The sequence below is a fragment of the Spermophilus citellus genome (genome assembly GCF_964194105.1).
Source record: "Spermophilus citellus genome assembly, chromosome: 10".
Lineage (NCBI taxonomy): Eukaryota > Metazoa > Chordata > Mammalia > Rodentia > Sciuridae > Spermophilus > Spermophilus citellus.
Genome location: NC_138197.1, coordinates 133563439 through 133577456, shown reverse-complemented (window position 1 = coordinate 133577456; position 14018 = coordinate 133563439). Strand labels below are relative to the sequence as shown.

At 42.0% G+C, this 14018-nt stretch overlaps 1 protein-coding gene across 3 annotated transcripts in view; it reads right to left on the bottom strand.

Moving 5' to 3' along the window:
- ATXN10 (ataxin 10) overlaps window positions 1-14018 on the bottom strand; it is a 156521-nt gene that overhangs the window by 77492 nt on the left and 65011 nt on the right. For all 3 annotated transcript variants that reach the window (XM_081309786.1, XM_081309785.1, XM_081309787.1), the window contains exons 6-7: window positions 11350-11430; window positions 4739-4904 (exon numbers count right to left, since the gene is read on the bottom strand). In XM_081309786.1, coding sequence (XP_081165912.1) covers window positions 4739-4904; window positions 11350-11430 — 247 coding nt within the window. The remainder of the gene's footprint in view (window positions 1-4738; window positions 4905-11349; window positions 11431-14018) is intronic.

Here is a 14018-nt window from a genome sequence, read left to right as displayed (position 1 = left end):
GGTCCAACTCATCTCTCTAACCTTCAGCGTTTGAGCCATTCTATACCTTTGTAAGTGATATAAGAATAAAAATGATGCCAATATTTTTGCCCAAAGATATGCAAATTTGTTGTATCAGGACAGAATGTAATTAATCGTTGCCTTCTGCAAAGGCCAGTTCTGCATGTATTCATTAAATACATTTTACGTGCATGTAACAAACATACATGGACTTATGTTCATTTAAACGTTTCTTTGCTACATACAAACATGTAGTTCTTTACGTTTCCTTTCTCCAGTTAACATCGTACTGGCTCCTTCTATAAAAGCTAAACATCTAGAAATGGATCCAAACGTATGCAGCAGCTTACTACATCAGAAAGTACTAAAAGCAGTGAAAACAACATGATCTGACTCGGTAACAGGTCAGCATTTGAGAAGCAAGGGGTATGTACTGCTCAGCAGAGGAAAAGTTCATGCTCAAGGACACCCCACTTACATGCACAGAAAACAGGCATGCAGAGGTGGGAGACTTCCAAGTCCACATGCCAGCAATACAGAAATACTCAAACCCACCCCGACGCATACCAGGGACTTTATAAAATCTTCCACAGTCAAAGGACATAAATAATTCATTTGAATCCACACATCACTTCTTATCTAAAAATAATTTCTATATTAATCAAAAGTGTGGTCTAGGAACTGAAAGAAATGGGGTTTACAGGTATATATGTCCACGTTGTAAGTGGAGAAGTTTACTAAATTTCTAAATTTGACAAAAAAATTCAGGTCATTAAGGATAACTTTGATAAGCCTAACTACATTAAGAACAAACAAAAAATTCTAAAAGCTAAATACACTACAAATAAATTCAAACAAAATTAACTGTCAATGTCAAAGATAACTTAATATGCAAAATAAATGAACATACTGGCCCTGAAAAACAGTAGATAAATGTAATTAGTTAGATTTGCAAAGGGTTGTTGTTATGGTTTAGATGTGAGGTGTCCCTCCAAAAGCTCATCTGGGAGAAAATGCAAGAAGATTCAGAAATGATTAGGTTGTGAGCAGATGAGCCCAATCAGTGAATTAATCCCCTGATAGGGATTAACTGAGTGGTTAAATCAAATGGTGGGTGTGGCTGGAGGAGGTGGGCATTGGGGGTGTGGCTTTTGAGTGCATATTTGTATCTGGCAAGTGAAGACTTCTCTGCTTTCTGATCATCATGTGAGCTGGTTCCCTCTGCCACAATCTTCCACCAGATATTCTGCTTCCCTTGAGCTCTGAGGAATGGACTCCACTGTCTATAGATTGAGACCTCTGAAACTATGAGCCCTTGAGTGAACTTTTCCTCCTCTACAATTGTTCAGGTCAAGTCCTTTATTCATAGCAGTGAGAAAGCTGACTAAGACCATTGTGACCCACAGTCTTGCACTGCACTGTTTTTTCATTTAGAACTGTCTCTAAAATGTAACTCTCTGACCTGTTAATCAATTTCTAGGTATTGATAATCCCAGATTTACTTGTCCAAAATTGCAAAGAAATGCCTAGAAGGATATTTATTGTAGCATTATTTTAAAAAGTTTCTTTTAAAAACCAAACCTGGAGGGCTGGGGTTGTGGCTTAGCAGTAGAGTGCTCACCCAGCACATGCAAGGACCTGGGTTCGATCCTCAGTACCACATAAAAATAAATAAAATAAAGGCATTGTGTCCAACTACAATTATGGGAAAAAAAAAAAAAAACCCTGGAAACAACTGAAGTATCTATAAGAAACAAATGAAAAAATCATGGTGCATCTAAATAGTGAGATGCTATTCAAATATTAACAAATGCATTAGTGTTAAGATGGAAAGATATATAGGTTTTATCACAAGTAAGTGACAAACCAAGTTAAAGAACATCATATGCAATAATGTGAAAAAGGAAATAAAAAGCATGTAGTTGTGTGTATATACAACAAATATCTTTTAGGGAAAAAAAACAGAAATACATGCAAATAGCTCTGTAGAAAACAGGGGCTAGGCAAAAGGAAGGAAACTTCTTAACTTTGCTCTAGCTTAAATAATTTTTCACAACAGAGAAAATATTACTTGCATAATGCAATAATTTAAGCCCTTATCAAAATGGAATAAAACAACACTATTTTTACTTATTCCATGAATATACATTAAATGCCAACTGTGTAAAATGACTTAATATGGAGTTGCAAGAGCTAAGAATGAAAACCCTACAAACTAAGAATAATTCTCACCACATACAGATGTAAGGAAATATGAAGTTAAAGAAATGTTTTTTTGAGCATTCAGAGGAAAGGCAAGGCTCATGAGCAGTAAACAAGATGTGGGAAACTAAATCTCAGATCTTACAGATTAAGCATTCTGGAGCTGACAAGACGTATCCAACCTGGAAACAAGACTGGGCGCATTGACATGAGAACCCAAGATGAATTCTATAAAAGAACACGTGCACAAAACTTCAGGTTCTATGGCCAGGTATATAAGTTAAAAAACAAACACAATTAATATGACCCTTCTCACTCTCACTTTCCAGCCACTGAATTATGAGAATTTTATTGACTACCTCATCTGTAAGAGTGCCACCAATGGGTGAGCGTGGGCTTTGCTGAGAGGGGAGAGAAGTGAGCCCTGGATGTAGCTCTCACTGACTTTTGGGCACAGATGCCTCCGCCACAGGTGACTTCCAGCCAACCATGGACACCTAGTTCAAATTCTCGGTGTGTGGTACCCAACTCAGAAGCTGGTGCAGGCCAGGCCAACTACACTGGGAACTATTTTAAACACACATGGGGTCTTCTTAAGAACTACTGTGGCATTTACTTTATTTATTTACTTTTGCACCTATCTTGAAGTACAGCGAGTGTGCATTAATCTGCACGAGTCATGAGTGTGCAGATTGATGCACTTCTTATCTCAGCTTTTCCTACTCCATTAACATATAATTCCTCCCACCTTAGAGAAACAACTATTTAAGGGGAAAACATAAATTTTCCTTAAAAAAAAAAAAAAAACCCACTAAGTAACTCCGTACTACAGTACTGAAATGCTTTCAACACAAGTCCTGGGAATGGACCAAAGCTGTAACAAGTGCAGTGTTATGTCTTCCTGTCTCCTAGAGAAATTTTTAAAACTTTCTGAAGCACAGCTCACGGCTCCTCCTACTGGAAACAGGGAAATCTATCCCCAGAAAGCAAATGCAAAGAGTGAGAAAGGACCTCCCTCTTCTCTACCACAGAAAAGGTCAGTGAGCCAGAACCTGATCGGGTGACCTAGCAGAGAAGACCCACAGCAGAGTGGCTTTGAGCCAAAGCACGGGCATAGAAACCCGCTCTCGTGCAGAACAGTCACCGTCACGGCGGCACCGACCACAGGAGCTAAGGGCTCTGCACCGCTGCACACAGCACTCTGGGATGGCTGTGCCACTTCTGTGCTCTCTGCTCCCCCCTGGCAGTGGTGGGGGTCCTCTCTGGATTCCAATCCCTCCACCTACTTGTCCGCCTACTGCCAGCATCAGTCACTCCACTCCACTGGCCCATTCCAATCAGCACACAACAGACTTACCATTTTTTTTTCAAATATGTTCAAACTCAAATCAACTCTACTAAGGTATAACTCAGATGCAGTAAATCTCACCCACAAGTGCACAGCAGTGTGTGCACTTCCGTTACCCAAAAAGTCCTCTCCTATCCCTCTGCCTTTGGCTTCAGCCCTGGTGGCACGAAGGTCTGGCCTGCTCCAGTCTCACAGAAGGGGAGCCCGATGCCTGCTCTCTGGCCCATTGCATATGGAGTCCTCCCTGCGACAGTAGCAGAGAGCATTCCTTTTGTCTACTGAGCAGATTTCCAGAAAAAGAACAATTCCAACCTTACCTCGAAAGGGAAGGAGGAATAGGTACATATAAAGAGAGACTCTCCAGCAAAGAGGCAGGAACAGAAGTGACGCCAGCTAGGCCTGTGCCCTTCACAGAGACCAGGCCCAGTGCTCAAGGGTAGGCCGGAGGGAAGAAAGCCACCTGGAGTGGCCGAGAGGGGTGGCAGGTGGTACAACTGGAAAGCTCCCACAATAGCTAGGAGAAGTGAATTTTCTAGAAGGTAGAAAATAGTTATAGATACCAAAAGGTTTGAAAGGTATATACTGCATACCTAGCAACTGCACTGCAAGGATCTCCCAGGTTAGTAACATCAGTTAGTGATGTGAAAAGATTAACTGTAAAGACATCTACAACAGCACCATTTACCATAAGTAGAAGTAACTAGCAAACCTATATGTCCACCTACAGGCATCTGGTCAAATAAATTATGGGAAATTCTTTACCTGGAATGTTTGTAATGACGTTTTTAAAAGATATTCACAATGTACTACTCCTTATTTATTCAACAAATATTTGCTAAGTGTCCACTATGGACATTCAGTACCATGACCATGACTTCCTACCCTCACGAAGCTGCCATTCAGAAGAAAGCCAACTCACAAGCTGGTGGCAGAACAACTCCACCGACATGTCCACCTAGGAACACATGGATCTGACATTTTCTGCCCTGAAAAATGTGTAACCCACTTTGAAAGTCACTGACTCTGCCTGCAGGAACAAGGGCACTGCTTTCCCTCATCTGCATTTTTTAAGTACCCCAGCATAAGGCACAGGACTCAAGGCCATCCTTCCAAGCTTCTCAGAGTGAGTTCTCCCAGAAGAGTGACTGGGTTGGAAAGCCTGCTTACTCCCTCACCCGAGGCACTTACCTCGTCCTCAGTGTGCTGCTCAGAGGTCAGCTTCAGCACAGTCCTGCACTGATCCACAAAGGAGCTTGCAATCAACTCGGCGTGGCGCAGAAACACTGGCACATCATCCTTGGTCAACGGCTCGTCTCCCACCAGCCTGGCTATCATGAGGTCGAGCAGCGTGACCCTGTGAACATAAAATAGCTGTACCAAAACTGTAGCACATCAGAAACACCTACACAGACAACTTTAAGGTGATATTTTTATTATAAATTCCTTACTTTATTATAATGTCTAGGAAAATTTTATGAATGAAAGCTAACCTTCATCCACTACCTATTTTTCAAAATTTTGATTTCTCTGCTATAACTTGGCTATGGAAGCAAGACTAACGCACCTTTCAAACCTGTCACTACGTGGTCAGTTTAAGCTCTGTGAACACAGCCACAGGAACAGCAGCCAGGTGGAGGGGCTGACATTTATCCGTTACTTAGAGTCGAGACAGGCATTCTACACACATGATCTCACTGGATCCTCACAGAAAGCTCGAGGAGGCAGGTCCTGTCATTCACCTCATACCAAAGGTGTGCAAAGGTTCGGTGAGGTCACCTAACCCGCGCAGAGTCACCTCTCCGGGAAGCTGAGCCAGCACCCCCGCAGCCAGTGGCCCATGCTTTCCCCACTCACTCCATGGCCTTTCTTGAGAGGCCAGCTTTCTTCTGCATTTAATTATTTTTGTTTACCAAAACATAATTCTGAAGGCCAACCTATGCCACTTTATATCAATAATTAAATAATCAAATAATGATCTCCACTGAATAATCAATGATCTTAGGAAAAATTAATGGCCAACAGGCTAATCTATCCACATAGATCAAAAAAGACCTTGGATGAAAATCACATTTTGATTTGGGATTATATGCATAATCCTCATTTATTTTTAAACTAGAAAGAGAATGAGCACCCAAAATGTTTAGTAAATGGGCGGAAATGTACTTCAGTGAAAATTCCTTACCAAGAGTAACACAAACTGTCTACTACTTCAAGTAAAATAGAGCCAACATGGTCAAAACAGGAAAAATCACTTATAGACCAGAATGTTCAAAACTCCCTCTAAGGTTGGGTTGTGGCTAAGAGGTACAGCGCTTGCCTTGCATGTGTGAGGCACTGGGTTCAATTCTTAGCACCACATATAAATAAATGAATAAAATAAAGGTCCATCAACATCTTAAAAAAAAAAAAAAAAACTCCCCCTAATCACAGCTTTCTTATAGCAACTACTAATCAAAATTAAAACAAGCAAACACATAGTCCCTCTCTTGAGATAATGCCAAGATGCTACTGCTCTCCCCTGTTCATATATAATCTTAAAAACAATGGCCATCCTTGGGCCATAAGGCCAGACCAACCCCAACCCACACAGGAGGACGGCCAGGCATTTTGGTCCGTAGTTGTCTTTTTGTGATGCCTCCCCACACCCTGTTTGGCATCAGATTAATGCTGGCTGTGCAGAATGAGTTGATTTTGTTTTTATTTATTTTTTGGTCAAGTCTGTGAAGAACTGGTGTTAGTATTTGCTTGGGAGAAATGACCAGCAACCCACTCAGCTTGGCCCCAGCGCTCCCTGTCCTTGGGTCCCAGGCTATCCCACAGCCCCAGGGCTCTCTGGATACAGAGGGGCCCCACCGGGCCCCACCCACAACTCCCCTCAGTTGCTGGCAGAGTTCACAGCTTGCTCCCTTGCTCTGTTGCACTCCCACATAAAGCAAGCACAGTGGCGGCAGGGGTCTGTCCAGGGTATTCAGCAGCACTCGATAAATGTTCGTTGAATGAACAGAAAAACTCTGTGACCAAAACAAAGCTCAGCCTCGACCTCCCACTCAGTGCTCTCTCCCACTGCTCTCTTGAGAATATTTTCTACTCCACAAAGTGCAGTTTTCAGTACTCTCCAAACACACCCAAGGATTCCACCTGTTCTTGCTGTGCCATTTCTGCCAATGGAGAGGGCCCACTTGTTGGCACAGAGCTGGCAGGACCTTGGAGGATCTGAGCGCACCTCTCACAAGGTCCACTTGACACAGAAGCCTTGAGGGACCACTGTACCCAACCCTGGCCCCTCCGCAGACGTGTCTTCCAATATGGTTAACAACACGCTCACTTTTCGGCTCACTTTTCCCACAGTTGTCTCCAGTAGTTCACTGAGAGGCTGCATGGCCGAAGGCTGGGCACGTTCACCCTGGCATCTCCCTCAAGAACAAGGACAGAGCCTTGTTCACACTAGGCATTCAACATAACTCACTGAAGTAAATCAAGTAACACAATTTTGCTTTCACTAAAACCATGGGGTGAGGGGATATCTGAGGTTATGCTCAGTGGCAGAGCACTCACCTAGCATGGGGGAGGCACTGGGTTCAATCCTCAGCACCACATAAAGATAAATAAACAAAGGTACTGTGTCCATCTTTAACTAAGAAATACTTTTTAAAAAAACCCATAGAGAGGTTTGGTGCCTGTATCTTTCCTTTACCCCTGGTCTTTTCCTTTTGCATGTCCTTCTGCATTTAGACCCCACTGTCTTCAATCTTATGTGATCACATATATTTACAAAAAAATTTGCTAGTATGATACATTGCTCCCGTGAGTATATATGTAATTTATAAGGCACGAGAAACAAAGGTACCAATCTTGAGCCAGAAAACTTCTGCTTGCTGCTTTTAGAAGAGTCTTGCTGAGGCTGCCATCTGGTGAAGCCCCACTGCCACACAGGTGTGAACTATAAAGCCCACACCATTAAAATTCAATCTCAGTAACACTGAGGCTCGACATCCATTCTTCACTCACTCATTGAACCAACAGGCAGCAGTGGATCGACTGACCGTGGCACCCAAAGGGTCACACTTGCCATGTGGGTGTTAGCAAAGTACGTGGACTGATGGACATTCAGGAGAAATAAACCCTAGGAGAGAAAGGTCATCTTCTCTTAAAAATGTTAAAAGTAAGTGATTTATAGGTCCTTACCCTGTGTGCTGATGAGTGTTTTAAATTCCTCACTATACCATGAATGTCATTTGACCATAGTGGACTTCCCTGAGGCAGCATCATGCTACGGTTACTGACAGGGACTGGAGTCAGACCAGCTGCATGAAGCCTAGGCTGCCGCCTGTCCCCTGCAAGCTGGTGCAGCCACATAGGACTCCTCCCCAGTGCCCACATCAACTAGTCAGGTACAGCAGCAGTACAAATCTTCTAGGGTGAATGAGAGTTTTATTAACATCTGTCAAGTGCTTAGAAAAATCCCTGACCGGGGCTGGGGTTATAGCTCAGCAGCAGAGCACTTGCCTCGCACATGTGAGGCCCTGGGTTCGATCCTCAGCACCATATAAAAATAAATAAAGATAAGGAAGGAAGGAAGGAAGGAAGGAAGGAAGGAAGGAAGGAGGGAGGGAGGGAGGGAGGGAGGGAGGGAAGGAAGGAAGGAAGGAAGGAAGGAAGGAAGGAAGGAAGGAAGGAAGGAAGGAAGATCCCTGACCTACGTTAACAAGCACTATATACAAATGTAAGGGAAAAGTATAAATGTTTTCAACGGTAATGTATTCATAGAAAAAGCAGTTACTACGCAATAGCACAAAAGACAGAACAAAGATGAACTGGTTCCCAGTGACCTTTCTTACATTTAGAATGTGATCAACTAAATGTTAAATTTCTGATTAAACCACATATTTGTGTATAAAATAAGCATTTTGGGGAAGACCAAGATCTAATCCTAGAATATCACTTTAAACTCTCATTATTCCTAAAAGTGCTGTAACTTATTGTCTGGGGCCCAAGAATAGCAGATCCTTCCCCCAACTTCCATCCTGAAGCAACCCAGATGTGCCTCCTCTGAGTCCCAAACTTTCCTGCCCTGGGCACAAAGGAACACATGGACAGAGAGGAAATCTCTGCCTCCCTAAGACCAAGAGCTACAAACCTGTTTTTAACTGACACAGTTACTCCAGAACGACAATATCATTACCACCTACATACGAAATGCTACAAAACAGCAGTGCCCCTTTCTTGATATCAGATGCCGGGTAACTGTGGTGCCTCGGCATTCAGAACACACAGAAACTCACGGAATCTCCACAAGGACAATCCATCAGGCAACAACATGCTTTGACTTAATAGGTTTTTTTTAAATATTTTATTTTATTTTTTTTAGTTGAAGTTGGACACAATATCTTCATTTTATTTTATTTTATGTGGTGCTGAGGATCGAACCCAGGGCCTTGCATGTACTAGGCAAGCAATCTACTACTGAGCCACAATCCCAGCCCCTTAATAGGTTTTTTGACCAATAAAAAAATTCACATGACATACTTCCCACATCTGTAATTTAACTAGAAACTATGTGTCTATTAAGACTCAATCTAGGCATTAAAACTTACTCAATTTCTGATAATGATAAATATGGGTAGGTGATCTGACATTTTCTTGCCTTACTCATCAGGCTAGACTTGCACACCCCAGACTGTCACTTTAGTGGACAACTATAAAATGACAGCTAGTCACCAGATAAGGACGTGCCCACTGATGGATGAGTGACAAACTAAACACAGTGTGTGCATCAAGGACATCACAAAAGCAACTAAGGCTGTGGCAGGAAGGAAAGAATTTGTCAAGACACTGAGATGGTGCAGCTGATGCAGCTCACTGACTGGTGTGAAACGGAAAGGTCAGGGGAAGGGCTGAGGATAGTTGAGGTCTCCAGCTTGGCAGATGGTATCACATTAACCAGGCCACTAGATAAGCCTTTCGTGGAGGAGTAAAAACATTCATTCATTCACTCATGCCTTCAATGTAAAAAAAAAAAAAAAAACAAAACCTTTTTTTGAGCACCTGCTATGTGCCCAGGACTGACTGGACATGTGGCCACCAAAAAACAAGAGGGATCAAGTCCTTGTCCTCAAGCACCAATGACCTAATGGCAGTGCGCCACGAGCAAGCAGGGACACAGTGCCTGACAATGATATGATGAGATGGCAGCACACAGCTGGAAGAGAACACACTAGAGACTCAAGAGCAGAACCTGGCATGGACAAGGAAGCACCTGCTACAGGTGGGTGTTCCTTGAGTGACAACAAGTCATTAGTTTATCATCCAATTTAGTTCTGCAATGGATTAGTTTAATAATATAATTTGGTTGGCACGGTGGCACACACCTATAATCCTAGTGACTCAGGAGGATGAGGCAGGAGGATCACAAGTTCAAAGCCAGCCTCAGAAACTTAGCGAGGCCCTAAGCAACTTGGAGACCCTGTCTCAAAATAAAACATAAAAAGGGCTAGGAATGTGGCTCAGTGATTAAGTGCACACACACACACACACACACACACACACACACAATGTGATACACATTTAAAAACTATATATAAGTATATAAAATTTGGCAGGAACATGGAAGGTAGAAATTTGAATATTAAACTACAACTAAGCTGTGCATTCTTATATTCAGGTGTTCCCTACTACAAAGCAATTAGCAAATATTAGTACTAAATATTATACATTTATTTTAGGTCAAAACAATATAAATTATTATTTTTCTTCAATGAATGCATGTATATGGTAGCAGTGGGGGTGGGAGTACCAAATTTATAAAACTGGTATTTAAACTGATTTTACAAGCATGAACTTTTCTTTATTGTTGAAGACTTTTTACTTAGCAAAAACCTACAAAGTGTGTAAAGCTTAAATACTGGAACATAAATACATAGTAATAATTCCAAAACCAATGCAATTATAAAGACTTAGTTTATGATTTTAAAAAGTTGTAAAATATTTAAGTTTTTGATCATTAGATCTGTGATTTCTGAAAACACTAAGGCAATACTTCTAATAAGACACATACTATTGGAACAGAAAATGTCCTGCAAATTATTTTCTTCAAACCTCTTGTTTTACAAGTCAAGAAACTGAATCCGAACAAGGCGAAAAGTCCCCACTGTAGCCATATGAAGGACTGCTGTCACAAGGAGGCCTGAACCAAGGTCTCAGCACCAGGTGCTACAGCAGCCAAGGGTCCCAGGCAGATACAATTTTCTTTTCATCTTAATTACTTATCAAAAACTATAAACCTAGGGGCTGGGTTGTAGCTCAGTGGCAGAGCACTTGCCTAGCATGTGTAAGGCACTGGGTTCGATTCTCAGCACCACATATAAATAAAATAAAACTCCATCGACAATTAAAACCAAAAAAAAAAACTATAAACCTAGCAGAGCATATTCCATATAATCAGACCATGATATAAACAAATGAGCACATGTCAAATGCACATCTATATAATACACAGTTGCATAAATCACTATTATAAAATTAAGGCACAAGCATAACATTTTGTTCTTGAAGTGTTTTCTGTTTTTTTAAATATTCTTTTACTGCATAACGGCACCAACCTGAATCCTGCAATTCTACGTAAATCACTGCCTACTGTGGTCAAGCTATAATGTCAGCCAAGCAATTTAAAACCAGCACCAACACAGAAGCATGTACTTAGAGGTCTGTGCCAACCAGGAAACCGCACAGCTTCTCAGTCCGGCAGCAGGATACACCATATGGAATGCTAAATACTCAAACCACACTGGTTTTGGGGTTACCTTTCTTGATTGCTCAGTTTGGCATACATGGCTTGCACCAATTCCGGGCTTTTCAGAAAGTGATCCGTAATGATCAAGAACCTAAGAGAAAAGGGGGAAAGTTCGGTTACTAGAATAGTAAAACAGACTGGTCTTGTCGACCTTATAAGCACTTCCTTTCATAGAACTCTTTATTCTGCTATAATCCCAAATGCTTCAGAAGGCTCACATTTACAGCTAAAAAAGGAAAAATACTCCTTAAACTACTGTCTCCAACTGAAAACTTCACTGAAATAATTCAAACTGATTGAACTAGAAGAAAGGGCTTATACCACAGGTTTTATCTAAGCTGAGAAAGGAAAACTCTTGCTGTAAAAAATCATGAAATTTCACTATAAGCTCAGGAATAGACAGAAAGCATTTTGCATTGTTTCAGTCAAAAGCTTGGTGCTCTAAAACTAGAGAAACTGTCATGTTCTGCTTCTATCTAAAGATACGCCAACACAGCAGAGATGCTTCCGCTTGGTCCTCCACCCTGAGGAGCTCTCAAGTCATCAGGAAGACTCCCTCACTGCCAAGGAGCAGACTCCTCTGAACCCGCGGACCAATTACGAGAGCCCCAGGCAAAGAATATAGGCATATTTCTTCAAAGTACCACTGTGACATCTAAAAAGATTGAATGGTATTATAAATTCTAGGTTGTATTTACCTGAGGGCATCTGAGGAAAAGATTTAAGAACTAAGGAATGCACTGTTTATGACCAAGGTTACAGTAAAAATACGTGCCTATAAAATATACTTTAAATACATTACAGTTTAATCACTTGTTAACAAATAAAATAATACAGTAATGTCATGCAGTATGATACCCAAGTGAAGCACGGGGACTACACAACACATCAGCCTTCAGGTAAAAACAGAATCCAGAGCTGGGCATGTGGCTCGGATGGCCTAGCACACACAAGACTCAGGGTTCAATCCCTAGCACCACTAAAAAAATAAACTAAAATATAAACAGGTACTATATTTCTTCTATAGCCTTTAAAGTGGCTGGTCACTTTGATGTACAATATTTCTAACAATAATTAATAATATTCAAAAATTTCACAAAGTACCCTCTGCAGCACACTGTGACCAGCACTTATATCAACTAGGACACCAAGCTGCATCAGCAGGAATCCATGCACTCAAAGCCAGGCTCACCACACAAGACCCAGATCCTAAAGCCCATTCATCATTCACTCACTTGGAAATCAAAACATTTTCCTATAAGAACATTCATTCAAAAACACAATACTCTAAGTACTACTAGGCTAGGGCTACATCACAAGCCTTACTTCCAAAAATATTCTCCAAACCATGCAAAAAGACCTACACACGACAGACAATGACAGAAGAAAGTGTTAAGTGCCACAGGCAGGCACACACGGTGGCTTACAGAAGCAGCAGTGGGTTGGGGAAGGAAGGGGAGAAGACCAGAGAAGGGGAAGTGGTGAATCCCTGGGAGAAGAGGGGCAAATGGTCACATGAGAGGGGAACAAAGAGGACCTGGAAAAACAGCAAGAGGGTAGGAAGAGCAGTGGGCTCAGGGAGCACAGGCAGCAAAATACCACTAGGGGCCCCAGAGGGAGGGGACCAGGAGGCCTAGGGGCACCAGGCTCTGCCTTCAGAGAGGTTTCCACTGGACAAGTCGCCTCAATGAAGGCCTGGGCAGATCAAGATGGAGGTGGCAGCCACACCTGCTCTCATGGCATCTGCAAGGAATGTCCTCTTTCTTCTTAACCAACTTTTGCAAGAATCCACTTCTACACTTTTCTGCTTTCTATGTCACTAATTTCTGTCCTGTCTTTCATTCTTTCCTTCTCTTTTGTTCAGGGTTTACTGTGCTCTTCTTTTTCTCCCTTCTGAATGTACAACCTCAGATCTCTGATTCCAGACAAGTGAAACAAAGGAAGGCCTTAGAATCAGTGACCTGAGGTAAGACAGGAAGTTATAAACTTTCCTAAACACCGTTTTTGCTTTTATCGCACAAATTCCGATGCTTTTTTTTTCATCTGCACACACATAATGTGACCTGTAGGAACAGAGTGTTCACTGCAGCACCCCTGTGGTCATGGAAACCAGAGATGCCCATCAACAAAGAGACCAAGGGAAAGAAACCCTAGTACACTGGTCCAAGGGAAGAAGAAAAAAGTGAGAGGACTTTATATAACAATATGGAAGGACATCAAATATGTACCATGGGGAGAGGAAAGAAGGAAGCGCTGACTGATCAAGGGATGGTGAATGGCTGGGAGGGCAGAGAGGCATTGATATTTGAACCTCATGCGTGCATTCTCTATCCAGAAACTATATAATTTAAGCAATGTACAGGAAAAAGTGATCTCAGGCTCAGCTCTATTTCTTGAACTTCCTGCTGAAGAGAGAAGGTGTTGGCACACACTGGGAGAAGCAGCATTCAGAGGGACCTGGCCCTGTGGATTCCAGGAGGCGATACAGAGATGCAGAGAACTCAGGAAGGTTAGTCTTCAGAGTCACTACTTCTCGTCACACAGAGTTCAATCATTTCTCCAAGATAATTTAATAAAAAGTCTTTATCCTCTTCCCAAGCCAGATACAGTGAATACCTCTCCGTCACAGCAACTCAGTGATACAATGATTCAGATCGTCCAAAGTCAAAGTCAAAATCT